At 41.8% G+C, this 19,254-nt stretch overlaps 1 protein-coding gene and 1 long non-coding RNA gene across 3 annotated transcripts in view; both read right to left on the bottom strand.

The window, feature by feature from the left end:
* Positions 1 to 2,567: 2,567 nt before the first annotated feature.
* LOC142651413 (uncharacterized) lies at positions 2,568 to 6,378 on the bottom strand. The gene is made up of 2 exons (XR_012847618.1): positions 6,314 to 6,378; positions 2,568 to 2,900 (listed from the first exon to the last, which is right to left on the bottom strand). It is a non-coding gene; the product is annotated as an uncharacterized LOC142651413 (long non-coding RNA).
* PAG1 (phosphoprotein membrane anchor with glycosphingolipid microdomains 1) overlaps positions 6,375 to 19,254 on the bottom strand; it is an 87,087-nt gene continuing 74,207 nt past the window's right edge. For both annotated transcript variants that reach the window (XM_075826082.1, XM_075826083.1), the window contains exons 5-7: positions 17,195 to 17,766; positions 12,437 to 12,496; positions 6,375 to 10,534 (exon numbers count right to left, since the gene is read on the bottom strand). In XM_075826082.1, coding sequence (XP_075682197.1) covers positions 10,184 to 10,534; positions 12,437 to 12,496; positions 17,195 to 17,766 — 983 coding nt within the window. In that variant the 3' untranslated portion in view covers positions 6,375 to 10,183. The remainder of the gene's footprint in view (positions 10,535 to 12,436; positions 12,497 to 17,194; positions 17,767 to 19,254) is intronic.

The following is a 19,254-nucleotide window of genomic DNA, read 5'->3' as shown; positions in this document are numbered from 1 at the left end:
GGCCGGCCTCCTGGGATGCCGTTTTATCCCATTTGACTGTTGCAGCCAATCACAGGCTGCAGCGGTCACATAGACTGTAACGTCATCCAAGGAGACTGGCCTGCCCGGACAACAGAGGGACGGCTGGGGTAAGTATGAACGTTTGTTTTTCTAGCACTACTTTTCGCAGCGGATATTTCGCCAGAAAAACCGCACAACAATGTGGTTCTCTTTTTTAGTAGGAAACATGCTGCGGGTTCTAGGTTGGATACGCTCCCTAGTTTTTATGCGCCATATCTGACCAGTGGGAATCCAGCCTAACTGTATTAGACCTTGTTCAAAGTGCAGATTTTCTGCAGCTTTCGCATGTATTTTTTAGCCAAAACCAGGAACGGAACCTAAACAATAAAAATATATAAAGGAAGCCCTTAAAGTGTCTCCTCTTCTGCATCCGATTCTGATTTTGCCAGACTTTAGGGTTATCCTGTGTGTTAGAGGCCGTCAGCAGTCAGTCGAGTCCTCGGTCCAACAAACTGATGGATTCAGATTAAGGTGGAGCTATGCAGCTTCTATGTATAGTGCATACATAGAAGGTGCATCACAAAAAGCACAATACACTGCAATACATAAGTATTGTTTTGCATTATGCAAGCAATCGAATAATCGCTTGTTTAACCCCCTCCCAACCAACCAATGTAAATTAATAGGCTGCAGCGCTGGTCCTTGTGCCTGTAGCCTGTTAATTTTGGGGTATGTTCACACTCGGAAGCAGAACGCCTCCAAACATCTGCCCGTTAATTTCAATGGGAAATATGGTGTTCTGTTCCGACAGGGCGTATTTTTAAACGGCCGTTTTGAAAAAACAGTGCGTAAAAAGAAGTGTATGTCACTTCTTGAAATGCAGCGAAAAACGCCTAGCTACCGTTTCATCGAATTTACGTCCCATTTCTTTCCTCTCTACTTCAATCTTTATTTCCTTTCTTTTGTTCAATTTCCTTCAGTTTTAGTTGAAAAAAAAGCTTTCACAGCAATCTTATTTCCTTTAGTTGGGTGATCAATATTATCACCTTTAATAATCGCGTTACAATGCTGGCAATTCAGTCACGCAAAAGGTTCCCCTACGTTTTCATTCTGATGTCACTTCAAATTAGACTATTGTTCGATGACTTCCCCTTTCAGTATACAGATTGGTTGCTCACGAAACAAGGGCCCAAATTTGGGGTCCTGTTTAAGAAGATCCCAATATTTGAGCACCGCTTTTTTCACCACCTTGGCGTGTTTGTCATAAGTTAAAGTATACACCAACATATTTTGTTTTTTTTTCTCATTTCTCCCTTTTTTCGTACTAATTTCACATCTTGGTATACCCCAATCTCATATCCTATCTTCTCTAAGGATAGAGAATGTATTAGTTTCTTTCTCAAATGTATTAGTTAATTTACAAACATTACGTTTATATTCGTTATCATTGGTAGAAATACCTGTGGTGCATGACAACTTGTATAATGTAATAAGTTGTTACAATCGGTAGGTTTCGTGAAAAGCGTGGTCCCAAAACCACACCCTTTAAAGCTTACTTCCACATCCAGAAAATAAATCACCTTTGGCTGATACGCAAACGAAAACCTCATATAATCATGGCAACAATTCAAGTATTGGACAAAGTCCAGCAACGATTTCTCATCACCTCCCTATGATAGAAAAATATCATCCACATAACGCAACCAAGTTGCCGAATTTTCTAAGCCCTGCTCACAAAAGACGAAGGCTTCCTCGAAAGCTCCCATGAATATATTAGCTAGACTTGGGGCTACAGACGACCCCATAGAAGTTCCATGAATCAGCAAATAAAACTCATTATCAAACCTGAAATAGTTTTTAGATAATACCATCTCTAACATGGTCATCAAGACCATAATCATATGATTATTCAACCTGCTATTTTGACATAACCGCTCGCGAATGCAAGCCATACCTTCGTTTTAAGGAATACTGGTGCATAAACTTTGCACATCTAGGGTACGCAAGTTATATCTGTACTCTCAATAATTTCAAGAAATGTCAGAAATTCATCTGTGTCTTTCAGACACCTATCAAGATTCTGAACTTTGACCACCTGGAGGAAGGAATCGATGTCTACGGACGCGGGTTGCATCAATGAACAAGTGCCCAATACGATCGGCTGACCGGGGTGGGGGGAGGATGTTGCAAATCTGTGTATTTAAAAAAAAAAATATATAGAACAGGGACGCGCAGGGGTTCTCTAATCCAGGTTTTTACCACCCTTTCATTGAAAGTTCCATCATTGGTGCTACCCTGTAAGAACGCATTAATCTCCTGCTGAAACATTCTGGTGGGACCTCCCTTTGATTTTTTTATACACCTCATCTGCGAATTGTTTTTGCGCCTCAGCAATATATGATTGTTCTGGATGTCCGGGTCGAACGTGCTCTACAGTAGCAATTTGTCTGGATTCACTTTCGACAGGGACATCTAAGCACTCTGTACATAAGCATGCATTTTATTCCTAATCTGGCGACAAAATCCATAGAAGTCCACCTGGAAATCAAAATCAGAACTTTCATGCATCGGGACAAAACCAAAACCTTTATTAAGCACATTAATTTCAGGACAGTTCTCGATCAGACATATTTACAGTCAATTTCTCTGTTTTTTCTGAGAGATCTTGTTTCTTGTCTTTTCGCGATGTCTTTTCTCCATTTCAGACTGCACACTGGTACACAACCCCACAGAGTCATTCATACCCCTTTTTGTCCACCTTTTCTTGGTAAATCCTTCTCCAAAACACTTGGTTCCTTCCCTCGTGATCTTAAGATCATATGATCAATATTTGTACCTTGGCTATCGGACATGTTGCCACTAGACATGGACGACTGACTTATTACTTCGTGCTGCATTCTCTGCTTTGTACATTGAAAGAAGAAAAAATAAAAAAGGATTGGAATCTGTCCTATTGAAGCAATTTGCAGTTGTAAGTACTTCTTTTCATTACTTCTAACCCTAAGGGTATGTTCACACGTACACGTCCGATACGCCTGAAATTACAGAGCTGTTTTCAGGAGAAAACAGCTCCGGAATTTCAGACATAAAGGCAAGTGCAGGCGTTTTGTTTGCAGCGTCCATTACGGACGCAATTGGAGCTGTTTTTCTATGGAGTCAATGGAAAACGGCTCCAATTACGTCCCAAAAGGTGACATGCACTTCTTTGACGCGGGCGTCTTTCTGACCATCAGCACAGTACATCGTAAAACCCGTTCAAATGAATGGGCAGATGTCTGCCGGCGCATTGGAGCCGTATTTTCGGATGTAATTTGAGGTTAAAACGCCCAAATTACGTCCGTAAATATGGTGTGTGAACCCAGCCTAAGTAAGGTGTTCTTGGTTATGCATATCCTGCTACAAATCTGATTGTTGGACTGTCTATGATAGGAGCGCAGTGAGGCTCCTGGTGGCAGATGCACGTGTAAAAATGATCCACGCTACGGTCAACGATCCTTTTGCAAAAAAACAATGCCAACATAAAGTAGACATGTGATATGTAAACTGGTAACTATTTTGTGTTGTATTACTATCTGTCTTACAAGCAGATAAATTTAGAAAAATGCAGGATCAGTCAACAGTATATGATCAGTGTGGTTCCGATGCCCGAACCCCGCTCTGATCAGCTGCCTCCAGGAACCTGATATACATCCCGGAAGCAGATGGCTTCGGTCATGGAATAGCGGCCAAGCTGCAGCATGGCCACTAGGCGGTAGTGTAAGCCATCTGCTTCCAGCAAATCAGCGTCTTACACTTCTCTCCATTCATTTTTAGCAGTACTCACAGCAAAAGCATGATCTCGCACGATCACAATGTGCTGTCACATACTCCCACAGTAACTTTACCGAAGTGTCTTGAGTGAATAGACATCTCCTCCAGCCAGGACGCGATGTCTATTCACACTCCCGACACTTCGGTAACGTTTCTGTAGGACTTTCCCTTTTGCACAGCGTGATCTCACGAGATCACGCTGTACATTGAAAGAAGCAGGGCTGGAACAATGAGAAGTGTTTGACGCTGATTGGTCAGCGTCATACACTCCTCTGTACAATGCCCAGTTGGTAAAAAAAACGCTGTTATCTATTAAGAAACTAATTAGCATAAGTCTAAAATTGTTCATAACGTGGTCAAAAAAGATCGTTTTTCAAATAAAAACCACTGTTATCTACATTACAGCGCCGATAGGATTATGTAGATCGGGAATTTATAATCTGGTGACAGAACCTCTTTAACCTGCGTGGTGAATGCCGCAGGAAAACAAAATGTACAAGACCAAAATTACTGTTATTTGATCACCTCGATTCCCTCAAAAAGTCATATGTATCCCAAAATTGTACCAATACAAACTACAGCATGGGCTGCAAAAAACAAGCTATCATACAGCTCTATAGACCGAAGTTCTGGGTCTTTGAAAAAAATAAATGTTTATGTGGCCATATTCTAAGAAAATGTTTTTACTTTGTAAAAAGTAGTAAAACATGAAAAGAACTATATAAATTTGGTATCTCCGTAACGGTATTGACCCGCAGAATACAGTTAACATGTCATTTTTAGCGCAAGATGAATGTGGTTCAAACAAATCCCAAAAAACAATAGGGAAATTAAGTTGTTATTTTTATTCTACCCCACAAAATTATTTTTCAAAGTTTCCCAGTACATTATATGGTACATTAATTGGGGCCATTAAAAACTACAATTCATCCCACAAAAAAGCCCTCGTATGGCTATGTCGACGCAAGGATAAAAAGAAGTTATGTCTCTTAGGAGAGTAGGGAAAAATGAAAAAAATGGCTTTTCATTAAGGGGTTAATATAAATTCACCTGCATTTAGGGCTTTTAGCTACATTTTACACCAAAACGGCTTATACATTATATTAGAGAATTAACAGAAAATACTACAGTTGAACTTAAAGGGGTTTTCCAAGCAGAGACATTTATGACATACACAGGATATGTCATAAATGTCAGATAGATGCGGGTCCCATCTCTGGGACCCACTCCTATCTCTAGAATGGGGCCCCCTAAACCCAGGTCTAGCTTTTTGTGGTCACGCTGCCTCCCAGCCACTTACTGATGGGGAGTTACTAAAGCAGCGTAACTCGCTGAGCTATGCTGTTTCCTTAACTCCCATAGAACTGAATAGTAGTTATGGAAACAGCGTAGCTCAGCAAGTTACGCTGTTTCCACCACTCCCGACCATCTAATCAGGAAGTAACCGGGAGTCAGCGTGAGCACAAAAAGCTAGAACGGGGTCTAGGGGGCACCGTTCCAGTGATGGGACCTGCATCTGACATGTCATATCCTGTGTATATATCAAACTTTCCCCTTTAAAATCTAATTGTACTGCACGTGCTCATGTACTCGAAGGCTGGCCTTGTACTGGCAGTCATGCATTCTATAAATATCTTGCCATAAATGAATGAACACTTGTATAACAGCTTTAGCCTATAGTACATAAAAAATGTATACAGTTGCATCACTTTTTTCCACCCAGAATATATTTTTTGCTTCTAAAACATAGGTGTCTGATGTGGGGAACAGACATGGTGTGAACATAGTCTTAAATGGTTTATCTTGCCGTACCCCACGGTTCTATTTAAGGTTCTATGGCGTTCTACATTTGATTTAGTGGATCAACAAGGGTCCCAGGTTTACGGACCCCAAAATGCAGCCATATCACAGCCACCTGATACTGGCCTAAATGGCGTGAAGGTGGTTTTACACGAGCAGATATCGCCTGTGTTAACCACTTACAAAACAAGCGCCGAACGACAATACAGCTGGTCGATCGGCGCTCATTGCTCCCTTTAAACTGAACAATGATCGTTTAATATGGGGACGAACGATCCTTACTACGATTGCTCAACCCTATGTATTTGCATCAGCACAGGGACAGGTAAAGCCAACTAGCGATAACTTTTTTTTTAGCAGCATAAATAATGCGATCAGCCGATGAACAAGCGCTTCCCCGTCCATCAGCGGATCGTTGCCCTGTTTACATAGGGCAATGATCGGAAACAAGCTTTCATATGAACACTAGTTTGACCGATCATTGGCCCGTGTAAAAGGGCCTCTAGTTATGTATCTGTATGAAACGGTTGGCCACCTATGGCCGCTAAATAAATATACTAAATGCTAGTCAGTGTACACACACATACTTCTAATACTTTCTGGAACATCTACTTCATAGCCTTGCATGTGGCGGTCTACTTTCATTGCATTGCACTATGCACCATATATTTATGCATTCCAATATATAATACTATGAACATACGTCCAATAAAATCGGCACCATTTTCACAGACACAAAACAGTTTATATTGTGCAGTATAGGATTCCTCATATAAACAAAACTTTATTGACACACAGAATAGAGACAAAGAACAATTAAAGAAAAGAGACCTCCAGTTTTCTTTTAATGTGCAGGCGAAAGATGTGACAAGAGTAATAAAAAACACTGTAGATTTAAGTCGTGTACAGTCTGGTAATACATAGCTATAGACCGTATATGTTACCGCCCCGGCATGCAGGAGGCAGCATCAATACTGTCAAATGTCATCACATTCAGAACAGTCTAACAGCTTAGTCGCCATTTTTAAATAATTGAAAAAGATTTTGGCTACTGTGTTTACTTTGCAATTCCTGAAATTGTGCAGCATAACTATTGAGGGTTTTTCCCCCCATAAAAAAAGACCAGCATTTTTACAGGTAATAGGAGAGTTCGCCATCAGACATCCATGTAATACATCTCAAAGTGAAGACTTTCCATGATCTTCTATGGCAGATACATAACAAAGGAAGAGTTTACACAGAAAGGTGCCAGTTGGTACATCACACACAACCGCACACCGTACCGATCCAGCTACAATCACGTCCAATCACTGAGCTCAGTAACCTGCCCTTGTCCAATACAGAGGTAATATGCCGTTAGATATTAAAAGGGCCATGACTCCAAGCACGGATCACTGACCTTAAAGGATTAGTTAAGCAGGCAGCAGGGTGACATTGAAGGGTGTTGAGGAGTTGGGCTCTTGTCTAGAACAAAGGGTCCCAGCATGGATATTAATTGAGAGACATGGGAAGAAATCGCTGCACACACGTTTATCATGAGTAGCACAGCCATTATTCCCAGTGGCCCCCAGTCTGAAGCATGAGCACTACAACTTGCACTGCTTATTAAGGAGAATATGGAAAAGACAGTAGACCGTTTCTACCCCAGAAACCTGAATTTTAATGCTTTCTTTTTATTCCACATTTTAGGCAAAGGTTGTCCAGAATTGCCATTTCATTTTAAAGCGTACCTGTTATAATTTTTTTAATAACGGAAATCAGGACACAGAGCCAGATCCAAACTGCCCCCGACGTGCCCCATCCGACAGGATCTGCAACACCGATGTGAACATATCCTTAATAGGGAAAAGTGGCATCTTCCTCACCCACCAGCAGCCTTTAGTTTCCCTTTCCCTGCCTGCATGCTCTCTGTAAATGTTCAGAAACTTTCTCTGTCACTAAAAAGCTTGTCTTCACTGAAGAAGGCACAGGAAAAAGAGGAGGAGAGGGAGATGAAGCTGCTGCAGTATCTCTCGGTCTCTGCCTCTGAGACTAATGCTGTGGGAGGGGAGAGGGAGCAGCAGGAGGGAGGTAGAAGGTTGGTCACTGCAAAGAGATCTACAGCTCCACACCAGGAAGAGCCCACCTACTAAGCACAGTCACAGAGAAAATGAACATGTACAAAAATCATCTCCAGCTGCCAAGGATGGGATTGAGATTTTATTTTAATCGTGGTTGTGGGTTTCATTTTTTTCCCCTCAGAAACTGCTGAACACTTGTTTAAGGGTTGCATCTGGTATTTCAGTCCTTCCTCCCATTGAAATTTTATGTTGGTCCATTATTTCTGTGGATGCCTGCAGTCCCACAACCAGACTAGATACAGCTCTTGCTCTAGAGAATAGAGGGGGGGGGGGGGGGGGGACCCAAGTCGATGGACCACTTAATGTGTTCAACATGTCCTATTAGGAGAAGGCTTTCAAAAAGATGCCTAGAGAACGCAGACATATAGGAGTAGCATTAGTAATTTCGGTTTCGTGTTCCGGCAAATCTACCCCCCCCCCACCATTCAGCACTAAAAAGCTGATGAATATTGAGGACATGAGAATATATCGACAGGGATCCTTCAGCGTTTTATCCTTGAATTGTGCAGCAACATATTATTCTAACAACACTTATTATTTTTATTGTAATCACTTACTTCAGTACCATTTTATGCATCAGCACATCCTACACAGGACGCCAATGCTGGGATAAAAAAACTCTACAAGGTTATTTTACATCCATAATACTTTTTTGATCCTGGTCTCCAAGAACATTGAGAATCTTAAATATTGTGATTTTCTTTTTTAAAAATCAAACTGAACGATGCAATTTTAATGTGCTGGGTCTACCTGTTACTGTGAACACACTCGGGTTGCCCAAAGAAACCAATCAGATTCCAGATGTCACTTTTTAGAGACCCTTTTGAAAAGGAGGATCTGATTGGTGTCTATGGGCCACCCCTTAACTTTTTTTTTTTTACTTGTAGCAGTTTTGATAAATCTCTTCATTAAGTGTTTTATGTACGAAAAATCATCTGCCAATGTCAGCCGGTATCGACAAACTGCACTTTGTGATGTTTTAGTTTACAGCCATAGAGTTTTATCAACTGAATGCTCCTGATAGCTAGCTATAAATTCGATGTTAAAGGGATTATCCAGGTTTTTAAAATTAATGGCCCATCCTTAGGATAGGCCATCAATATAAGATCGGTGGGGGTCCAGCTCTCAGCACTCCCGCGGATCAGCTTTTTGAAGGGGCCACAGTGCTGTTACAAGCGCCGCAACCTCTTAGTTGTTTTACATGGTTCTCCTCCTTGTTCGTACTTGCATGCGCGGCTACATTTGCAGTGGTCGTGGAGGTATTTCACTACTATCCCATTCACTAAAACAGCTCTCGGCACCTCGCCGATCAGCTGTTTGAAGGGGCAAGCGCCGCAGATTCAGATTCTTCTCTGTTTATATGGTTCTTCTCCTGGTTCGTACTTGCAGCTACCATTACATTTGTAGCGGCCATGCAAAGTATTGCACCACTGTCCCACGAACAAGGAGGAGAACCACATAAACAATGAAGAGCTGCGGCGCACGTTCAAGCCCGCAGCCCCTTCAAACAGCTGATTGCCGAGAGTCGTACCCCCACCGATCTTATATTGATGGCCTATCCTAATGATAGAACCATTAAATTTTAAGAACCCGGATAGCCCCTTTAGCAACGCCCAACAGAGTAGTGGTAGTCACTGATACAGGAAGAAACAGTATTGGAAGGCAGCCTCCTTTTAGATGGAGATTCCACTCTAATCCTGATCAATGGATAATTGTCAAAAAATTAAAAGGGGTTTTCCACTTAAAGCTTTATGGCATATAAAATACATCATAAAATTAGTATCATTTGGGAACTGACCACTGTAAAGCTGACCAATTGCGAGGGCCCGATGGCCCCATTATATGGGAGTGCTGGTCTTACATACATATCCATGGAAATAGGAGAGTGCACTAGACCCCACGGACCAGCAATCAGACCCCCCCTCTTGATCTGGTCTCTAACTGATATTATATAAAACATTATAAGCAGAAAACCCCTATTAAAATTGTGTATGGGTATAGGTGACATAAAACATATGCAAAACTGGTCAACAATATAATACAATATACAGGCTCAGAAAAAAGCATTAACAATATAGATTGTCAAGTTAAATTAAAATATCCATAAGTAAAAATGCAGATTGTGAAGTTCACTCATTGTTCTTCTATAGAGTACCGTATAAAAGGACACCACAGGATACCAGAGTACCATATAGACTTGTTGAGTATAGGGTCATCAAGTTTTGTTTTTGGCAAATTTCCAAAGTTAAAAAAATAAAATAAAATGGCACATTAAAAAAATAGAATAAAAATAAAAATATGCAAATGTCTTCATGCAGCGGGGAGACTGTCTTTGTATGCAAACATGTGCTATTTCTTTGAAGTCAATCCACAAGTAGGTAGGATATAGAATAATCACCCATTAAAAGGATTGTGCTATATTAGAGAAAACTAACCAACTTTCTTTGCATTCTTCAAAGTTTAGTGTAGTCTCCATTTTGTTGCAGGTCCCCAATACTTTCATAGTCACTTTCACCATGTTGGAGAACCGCCTGAAAAGACGGAGAAAAAGCAATAGTCCTGTCTTCTTCATGGGTTAACGTTGCAATAGCTTCATATTCCGGGTCAGATCCGCAATTGACCATGTCCACTGGTGGTATGTCAATAAGGTTGGGGCTTTTATCAATGTCCCTGACTGTTGCATATGTTCCATTACAGGTCGTTGGAGAGATCTCAACATCTTGGATGTAGGAATAATGGGAGAGGTCGTCCTGAAGTCTCAGAGATTGTCCAGTTCTAGACACTCTTGAATACATGGCAGAAATCTAGAATAAGATAATTCATATAAGTAACATTCTAAATAGAAGGTACAATAAAAGAATGCTATTTAAATATCACTTCAAAGGGGTTTTCCACCTAAATGTATTTCTACAAAAATCTCATTAAAGAGGCTCTGTCACCAGATTTTGCAACCCCTATCTGCTATTGCAGCAGATCAGCGCTGCAATGTAGATTACAGTAACGGTTTTATTTTTTAAAAACGAGCATTTTTGGCCAAGTTATGACCATTTTTGTAGTTATGCAAATGAGGCTTGCAAAAGTCCAAGTGGGTGTGTTTAAAAGTAAAAGTCCAAGTGGGCGTGTATTATGTGCGTACATCGGGGCGTTTTTACTACTTTTACTAGCTGGGCGCTCTGATGAGAAGTATCATCCACTTCTCTTCAGAACGCCCAGCTTCTGCCAGATCACGCTGTGACGTCACTCACAGGTCCTGCATCGTGTCGGACGAGCGAGGACACATCGGCACCAGAGGCTTCAGTTGATTCTGCAGCAGCATCGGCGTTAGAAGGTAAGTCGATGTAGCTACTTACCTGCAAATGCTGATGCTGCTGCAGAATCAACTGTAGCCTCTGGTGCCGATGTGTCCTCGCTCGTCTGACACGATGCAGGACCTGTGAGTGACGTCACAGCGTGATCAGGCAGAAGCTGGGCGTTGTGAAGAGAAGTGGATGATACTTCTATACACAACGCCCAGCTAGTAAAAGTAGTAAACACGCCCCGATGTACGCACATAATACACGCCCACTTGGACTTTTACTTTTAAACACACCCACTTGGACTTTTGCAAGCCTCATTTGCATAACTACAAAAATGGTCATAACTTGGCCAAAAATGCTCGTTTTTTAAAAATAAAAACGTTACTGTAATCTACATTGCAGCGCCGATCTGCTGCAATAGCAGATAGGGGTTGCAAAATCTGGTGACAGAGCCTCTTTAACTTTGACATGAAGAGTTGTGAGAAAAGTCACACTGCCCTGAGATTTCTTTCCAACTCCGGGAGCTTTAAGAACGGAGAAATCTGGGACTGACTAGTTGCTAGGGACATGTTACATGTAATTGAAAAGGTTGGTGGGCAGAATACACCTAGCAACTGGTCAGTCTCAATTGACAGTTGTTCAGCTAGAAGGAAAAAAAGCACTCAATGGGTGCGAGCGAAAAACGCGGCAAACAACATGAAGGAATGACAAAATCTGCCTCAAAATCCCAAACTGAATTTTGAGGCAGAATTTTCCTCCTGTAAAAAAACTCAGTGTGAACGAGGCCTAACTCGTCAAAACCGGCCCGAAAATGCCTCCCATTAATTTCAATGGGAGACGGAGGCATCTTTTTCCCCGCAAGCGGTAAAACAGTCTCGCGGGAGAAAGAAGGAACATGCCCTATCTTCAGGCGTTTACGCCTCTGACCTCCCATTGACTTCAATGGGAGGCAGAGAAAGCGTATTTCGCGGCGTTTTATGACCGATGCGCTCAATGGCCGCGGGCGGAAAACGCAGCGAAAATCGGCGTGCAGGGAGAGGAAAATCTGCCTCAAACTTCCAAACGGCATTTTGAGGCAGAAATTCCACCTGCAAAAAACTCTGTGTGAAGGCAGATGGATGTTGCAGAGAGGGTTCAAGGGGGCCAAGGAGGTATTTGCTTTGCAGGACTCGGCGCTGCTATATTACAGCAGTTTCCAGCAACTGAAACGCCGGCAATCCACTTATTGTCAGAATACAGCAACTTTAGGAAAGGGCATTGTCCTCATGAGACAGCCCCTTTAAATCACGAATTCAGCACTACTACATCTGCATTGTAAATTACTTCTCTTTTTGTGCACACTATGAAGAAAAAGCACAAACACACTTGAATGTCTCCATAGAGTATAAAGAACGTATCTCATATACATACATCATCTTCAGTCAGGCAGGGGTCTTCTTCCCGGGATTTGTAGGATATGCTACTCTGTCTCTATAAGAAAAAAGAGAAAGGAAGATCAATACTCTGTGAAGAGCTAAAGCCAAGTTTATTCCTTCCTGAATCCCCAGGGTTATTATCCGACGATTCGGGAACAAAGATCTTCCTTCAGAGCATTATAGCGAAGTTAATATGTAAACCGGACGGTCAATGAACAAAGAAAAGCACATACCATATCATTACACAATGTTATCAAATACAGGTAATGGCCATATAAAGCCAAAATATGGTGATTCAGATGCAGCAATACTGTAATAAAGGAAAAAAAGATTTAGTTTCCCTAAAAATGCCCGGTCAGCTGAACGATGTGTGTGAGGTCACGGTACAGACGTCAATAGGGCGGCCATGATTTGACCTGATTTTTACATCATAAAACCCGGCAATTTCAATACGTATTTGGGAGTCTATTGCTCTATACACCATTGAGAATACAAAATCCCAAAACATTTGCAAGTCCATTTATTTTCCAACTAAAGAAGTTGGGGGGGGGTAATTAAAAAAAAAAAAGTTGAGAAGAGTTTTGCGTTATCTGCTACGGTATCTGATGCATTTTAACCCCTTCAAGACCATGCTGGAGTTGTCAAATTTTCAAGCTATATAATCTGTTAAGGGCATGACCAGGACGTATCAAGAGAAGGCTAGTCCTTATGGATTCATATATAATCTGCTAAATAATTGTCACTAAACTGAGGCTATGACTTTATTTCTTTAACTACAACACACACAGGAAAGAAGCTGTACACACATTATCTGGCTAACCGTATGCGGACACCCGACCATCACATATATATGAGCTTATTGGACATCTCATTCCACAACCAAAATATGGAGTTGGGCCCACTGTAACATTTTCCACTCTTCTGGGAAGACTTTCCATAAGATTTTGAAGTGCCCCACGCACACGACCGTATATTTCATCCGTAATTACGGACCTATTCATTTCTATTGGCCACAGACAACTTTCAGTATTTTTCCGGATGGGGGTCCGTGCTGAAAAAAAATGATAGAACCGATCCTATTCTGGTCAGTAATTACGGCAAGCCTATGGAAGCTTCCGTAAATACAGACGGCTTCGAATGTGCATCCGTATACATGGAAGCGTTGCTATGCAACATGCTGACGACATCATTTGCATCCTTCCTATTTTTTTACAGATCCGTATATACGGGTGGAATTCGGATGCAATACGGACCATATTTACGGGCACCCTTCCATATATACAGATGAAATACAAAAGCCTATGGATCTGTATTTACGGACAGTATTTCGGGATAGATGAAAATACCGCTGTGTGCATGGGGCCTAAGATCAGACACTGATATTGGACAAGAGGGTCCATTCTAGTTCATTCTGATAGGGTTGAGGTCAGGTCTCTGTGCAGGCCAGTCAAGTTCTTCCACACCAAACTTACCCAAGCATGCCTTTATGGACCTCACTTTGTGCACAGGGGCAGTCATACAGGAACAGGAAAGGACCTTCCCCAAACTGTTCCCACAAAGTTGGAAGCTACATTTGTCCAAAATGTCTTGGTATGCTGAAGCATTAAGATTTCCCTTCACTGGAACTAAGAGGCCTAAGCCAAACCCCTGAAAAACAACCCCACAGCATTATGCATTCCGGTAGGTAGCGTTCTCCTGCCATCCACCAAACCCAGATTCGTCAAAAATCAGTTCCCTTCATTTGAATGCGGTTGTTTCTTCAGCAGGTGTATGGATTTCTGCAAGTTCTATTTAGATAAATTAAACAGACTTTAAGTTGCAGAAAATGTATGCAACAAAATCTGCCGTGTGAATCCACCCGAAGGTTATTTTCCCATGGTAGTATTTGGTCAGTATTTTGCATCAGTATTTGTAAACCAAAACCATAAGTGTAACCTACATAGAGAAGTATAAAGGAAATATTAGCACCTCTACCCATGTTTTGCACCCACTCCTGGTTTTGGCTTACAAATATGGATTCAAAATACTGCTGTGTGAATGTGGCCTAAGGCCCTGTTCAAACTGTTTTTTGCAGGCACAAAATTATTTTTTGTCGCCTGCGACTATTGAAGCTAATGCAAGAACTGCGGGCAAAAACGTAGCGGAAACTGCTCAGAAACTAGCGTCGCAGGTTATTCTGCCTCCAATTGATTTAAATGGGAGGTCAGAGGCAGAAACCGTGGCTAGAAAGGACATGCTGCTTTTTTTTCCTGGCCAAAGCCGCCCAGGAAAGAAAAAAACAAAAACGCCTCTGCCTCCCATTGAAATCAGTGGAGGGCGATTTTGGTCATTTTTTTCTCGTTGATTCCAAAGTGGTTTCCATGTCAAAAGCAGCACTAAAAAAAAAACCTATGTAAACTGACCCTAAGGGCATGACCAGACGTGGCGTATTTTTTCCGCCACTGTCCGCATCAATGCCGCACATAATCTGCGTTGCAGATTCTGTTGTGGCTCTGCCTAAAATGGGCATTAAAGGACGGGTGTCGCGGCATTTTTTTTTTTTATATCAATTTGCTTTTAATGTTTTATTAAAATACTTTTTATGTATTTGTGTGTTTGTGCTTTACTTTTTTTTTTTTCTAACTTTTTCTTCTCTATGGGGGCTGGCATTTTTTTTTCATCTCTGTAAGTGTCGATTAACGACACATACGGAGATGGAATACGGCACATACATCCCCATAGAGAATGCGAACGGGAGCCGTTCCATTCACTGTGGTGTACGCCGTCTGTGTGCATGCGCCTCTCCCACACAGTCCAAATGGAAGGTCCTCGGCCGAGCGACATCCGGCGCCATTTTCTTGTGGACCGGAAGCCACAGCCGGACAGTAAGATGACTACTTCCGGTCGCGGCTTCCGGACATGTGTTCAGAAGCAAGGACTAGGAGCGGTGGGAATGGCGGCAGGAGCAGGTAAGTTATGTGTGTGTATGTTCGTGTTTTAGTGTGTGATTACCACTGTATGTAAGCCTACTACACTGTGTATTCGCTCAAAAAATGGCGGCACACAGTGTAGGAGGTATGAACATGCAATCCCCTCCTTTCTCCTGGCACTAGCCAGGATAAAGGCGGGGGGATTGTTTGAGGATGCTAGAGCGAGTGTCTTCTCAAATTTTGCAGCATAAAGCAATGCTGCAATTTTGGGAATTGGGCTAGTGACCAGCACAGGGAAATTTTATAAATTAGAATCTAATTTATAATATTTCCTGACCTGTTGAAAAAATTAAAAAAATTAGAACAATGTCTAATCATGTATATACTAACTGTTTAACTAAAAAAATAAAATAAAAATTCTAGCGACACATTCCCTTAAAATTGATGCGGATTAGCCGTTGCGTATTGAGGTGAAAGTACTTTCCCTTCTCTCGATCAGTGCAGGATAGAGAGAAGGGACAGCCCTTTCACTAGTAAAAGAATTTCATACTTACCCGGCCGTTGTCTTGGTGACGCGTCCCTCTTTCGGCATCCAGCCCGACCTCCCTGGATGACGCGGCAGTCCATGTGACCGCTGCAGCCTGTGATTGGCTGCAGCCGTCACTTGGACTGAAACGTCATCCCGGGAGGCCGGACTGGAGGAAGAAGCAGGGAGTTCTCGGTAAGTATGAACTTCTAGTTTTTTTTTACAGGTTGATGTATATTGTGATCGGAAGTCACTGTCCAGGGTGCTGAAACAGTTACTGCTGATCGTTTAACTCTTAAGGCACCCTGGACAGTAACTATTTACTGACGTCGCCTAGCAACGCTCTCGTAATTATGGGCGTTTTTACGTTAGTGTGCATGGGGTCTCAGTCTGGCTGTAGACCTAGAAATACATAGGTCCAGCCAGAATGAAGAAATGTCATGTTCGAAAAACAAATATACGCTACGCAGCACACATAACATCTGCGGACTTCATTGCAGAATTTTGACTCTCCATTGAAGTCAATGGAGAAATTCCGCAACAAGTCCGCAACAACCAGTGTATGCTGCGGACACCAAATTCCGCACCGCAGCCTATGCTCTGCAGCGGAATTGTCTGCAACGTGTAAACCAACCCAACGAAAAAGGTGTGGAAAGCTATGGAGAAACGTGTACGCTGCGGATTTCCGCAGCGGAATTCCAGAGCAATTCCGCCATGTCTGGTCATGCCCTAACACTTCTAGTTGCCCATGGCAGAAATGTCACAAACTGACTTATGTCAAAGGTGGCATCCTGTGACATTTAATATCATTGAGCTCTTCAGTATGACCCATATTACTAGCAATGTCTTCAGATTGCATGACCGTGTGCTTGATTTTATGTATCTATTGCAATAGGTGTGGGAGAAACATGAACTCAGTAATAGGGTGTCCACATACTTTTGACCATATAGCCTGTACCAACTTATTGCAGTCATACAGTGCACTACAACCAATTGGTGGATTGCTGGTGACTCCATATGTTGATACTCCACCCGCATGAATACCAATTGCATGAAATTACCAAAACCGTTCTTTAGCAGGACTTTAACTGGGACAAGCAGGGGAACTTTGTAATTCGCTAAATATAATTTTTTTTATTCATATTTAATAGTGACCATGGAAAATGTTCTTAATTTCTGATCATTTATGGTTACTCATTTATCAGCATCTATGTAACAATCAATAATTTTGTAGAGATCGGCTACAACTAGCCCATGAATTGTGATAGTGGCATTAGTAATGGCCAGCTGCCCGGTAGGAGCGTGTGAGAGTACTCGCCTTGTAATCTGTGCTTGCTCCACCCTCTTGCTCCTGGTTTTCCTCCTCCGGTTCTTTACTTTGCACATTCTCGTTTTCATCCAATAGTTTCTTAGGAAGAGGCGGGGGAACGTCGTCATCTTGATAGGTCGGAGTGCTTGCTGCACTCTGAGTGTTGATGCTTTGCCTACTCTTTCTATTATGATCCACAGATGCGTATTCTACGACAGCCTCCATTTTACACTCTGCGTTTGCTAGATGCTGTAGATTCATGGTTAGACTCTTTTCTTCTGCACTGGCTGACGAGCTGATGTCCTTTATTTCTTTTACAGTCTCATAGAGAGAGTCCTCGATGATGTTGTCATGGGAAGAACTGTCTTTCAGTACCTCATACGGCCCCTCATTATACAAAGGAACATCGTCTTCTAGACTTTCAGATTCCAAGTTATTGTCTGGAGGGATTTCAGGCAACTCTCTGGTCTGAGGGCATCTCATAGACTTTCCAGTGAAGTCCTGGGGATCACAGAGTTCAGGGAGAGAGCTCTGTACATCTTCATATGTGGGAACACAGGTCGCAGCACTGTCTTCTGAGACTGAAAGTAACCAAAATCACCATCAAAATACAATCTTAATAGTTTAGGACACACAAATGTCTACAGAATACAAGGTCAATTACTCTGAGCAAGTAAAATGAAGCAAAAAAACAAAACCTGCAAAGACACAAATATGTAAAATGCTTTTCAGAAGGATGCAACACTTGGAACAGGCAAACTATTGAGATGTGAACAGCGTAAAATCAAATGTTTCCTTAAAAACGACAGATAATTTCTTATAAAGTGGAAGATCTCTGTGGTAAGGTAAAGACAAAAGGTTGAAACACTACATCCACCATAAGTATCAATGTATCAGGACTGTGCCAGAATGTAAATCTCCACCTTTCATCATAATGTTGTTTTGAGGCCCGAAATTCTGCACTGATTAATTTCCGAATATATTTACATAGCAGTTAGAGCTCCATTTTTATGATACACCGATCCAAATCCCCCTTGTAGACATAGACTTAAAATACAGTATAACATTCTGCCGGCCTGCAGCTGCCACTAGAGGGAGCTTAGTGCATACAGTGTTATTGAGTTCAATGTATAAATAGTATGCAGTAACCTCCCCCGAGTGGCTGCTGCAGGCAACCAAAATGTTGTCTTTTAACCCCTTAATTACCCAGCCATTTTTCATTTTTACAATTTAGTTTTTCACTTCCCGCTTCCAAGAGCCATAATGTTTTTACTTTTCTGTCAATAGAGTGGTGTCCGGGCTTATTTTTTGTGAGAAGCGCTGTAGTTTCTATTGGCACCATTTAAAGTACCATAATGTACTGGGAAATGGAAAAAAAAATTATTGTGGGGTGGAATTGGTAAAAAATTAATTGCTCCATTATTTTTTGGGTTTTGTTTTTACGGCTTTCATTATCTGGTAAAAACGACAACTTAAATTTATTCTGCGTCTCAATAAGTTTACGGTGATACCAAATTTATACAGGTTTTTTATATTTTAATACTTTTACAAAGAAAAAAAGTACTGTATTTTTTGGACTATAACACGCAGTTTTTAGCAAGAATAAATCATGCTAAAGGGTCCCTGCATTTTATAGTCTGCAGTCAAGGGACCTGGATGCGCCAGGCCCCCTGAACGCTTCCTTACTTAACCCCTTCCCTACCCATGATGTGCCGGCACTTCATGTAGCGGGGAGGGGGTGAGGTTTGGGGCTCATGTGCTGAGCCCTCTTCATACACTGCAGGTGTCAGCTGTGTTTTACAGCTGACATTCTGCTCTAACGGCCAGGAAAAGCGATCGCGCTGTTCCTGGCCGTTTAACTAGTCGATATTGACTGCGGCACATATAGGGTTTTCCCATAAAGGACATTCATGACATATCCACAGATACATTTTCAGGAGCGTAAAAAAACAAAAAAAAATTGGTATCGCTGTGTCCTTAAAAGTCCGGAATCTTACAATATAGCATTATTTGACTGAACGGCATAAAAAAAATAGAGCCCCAGAACCTGTTTTTTGGTCACCTTAGGA

Source organism: Rhinoderma darwinii, chromosome 5 (assembly GCF_050947455.1).
Source record: "Rhinoderma darwinii isolate aRhiDar2 chromosome 5, aRhiDar2.hap1, whole genome shotgun sequence".
NCBI lineage: Eukaryota > Metazoa > Chordata > Amphibia > Anura > Rhinodermatidae > Rhinoderma > Rhinoderma darwinii.
This window is presented reverse-complemented; position numbering and strand designations above follow the sequence as displayed.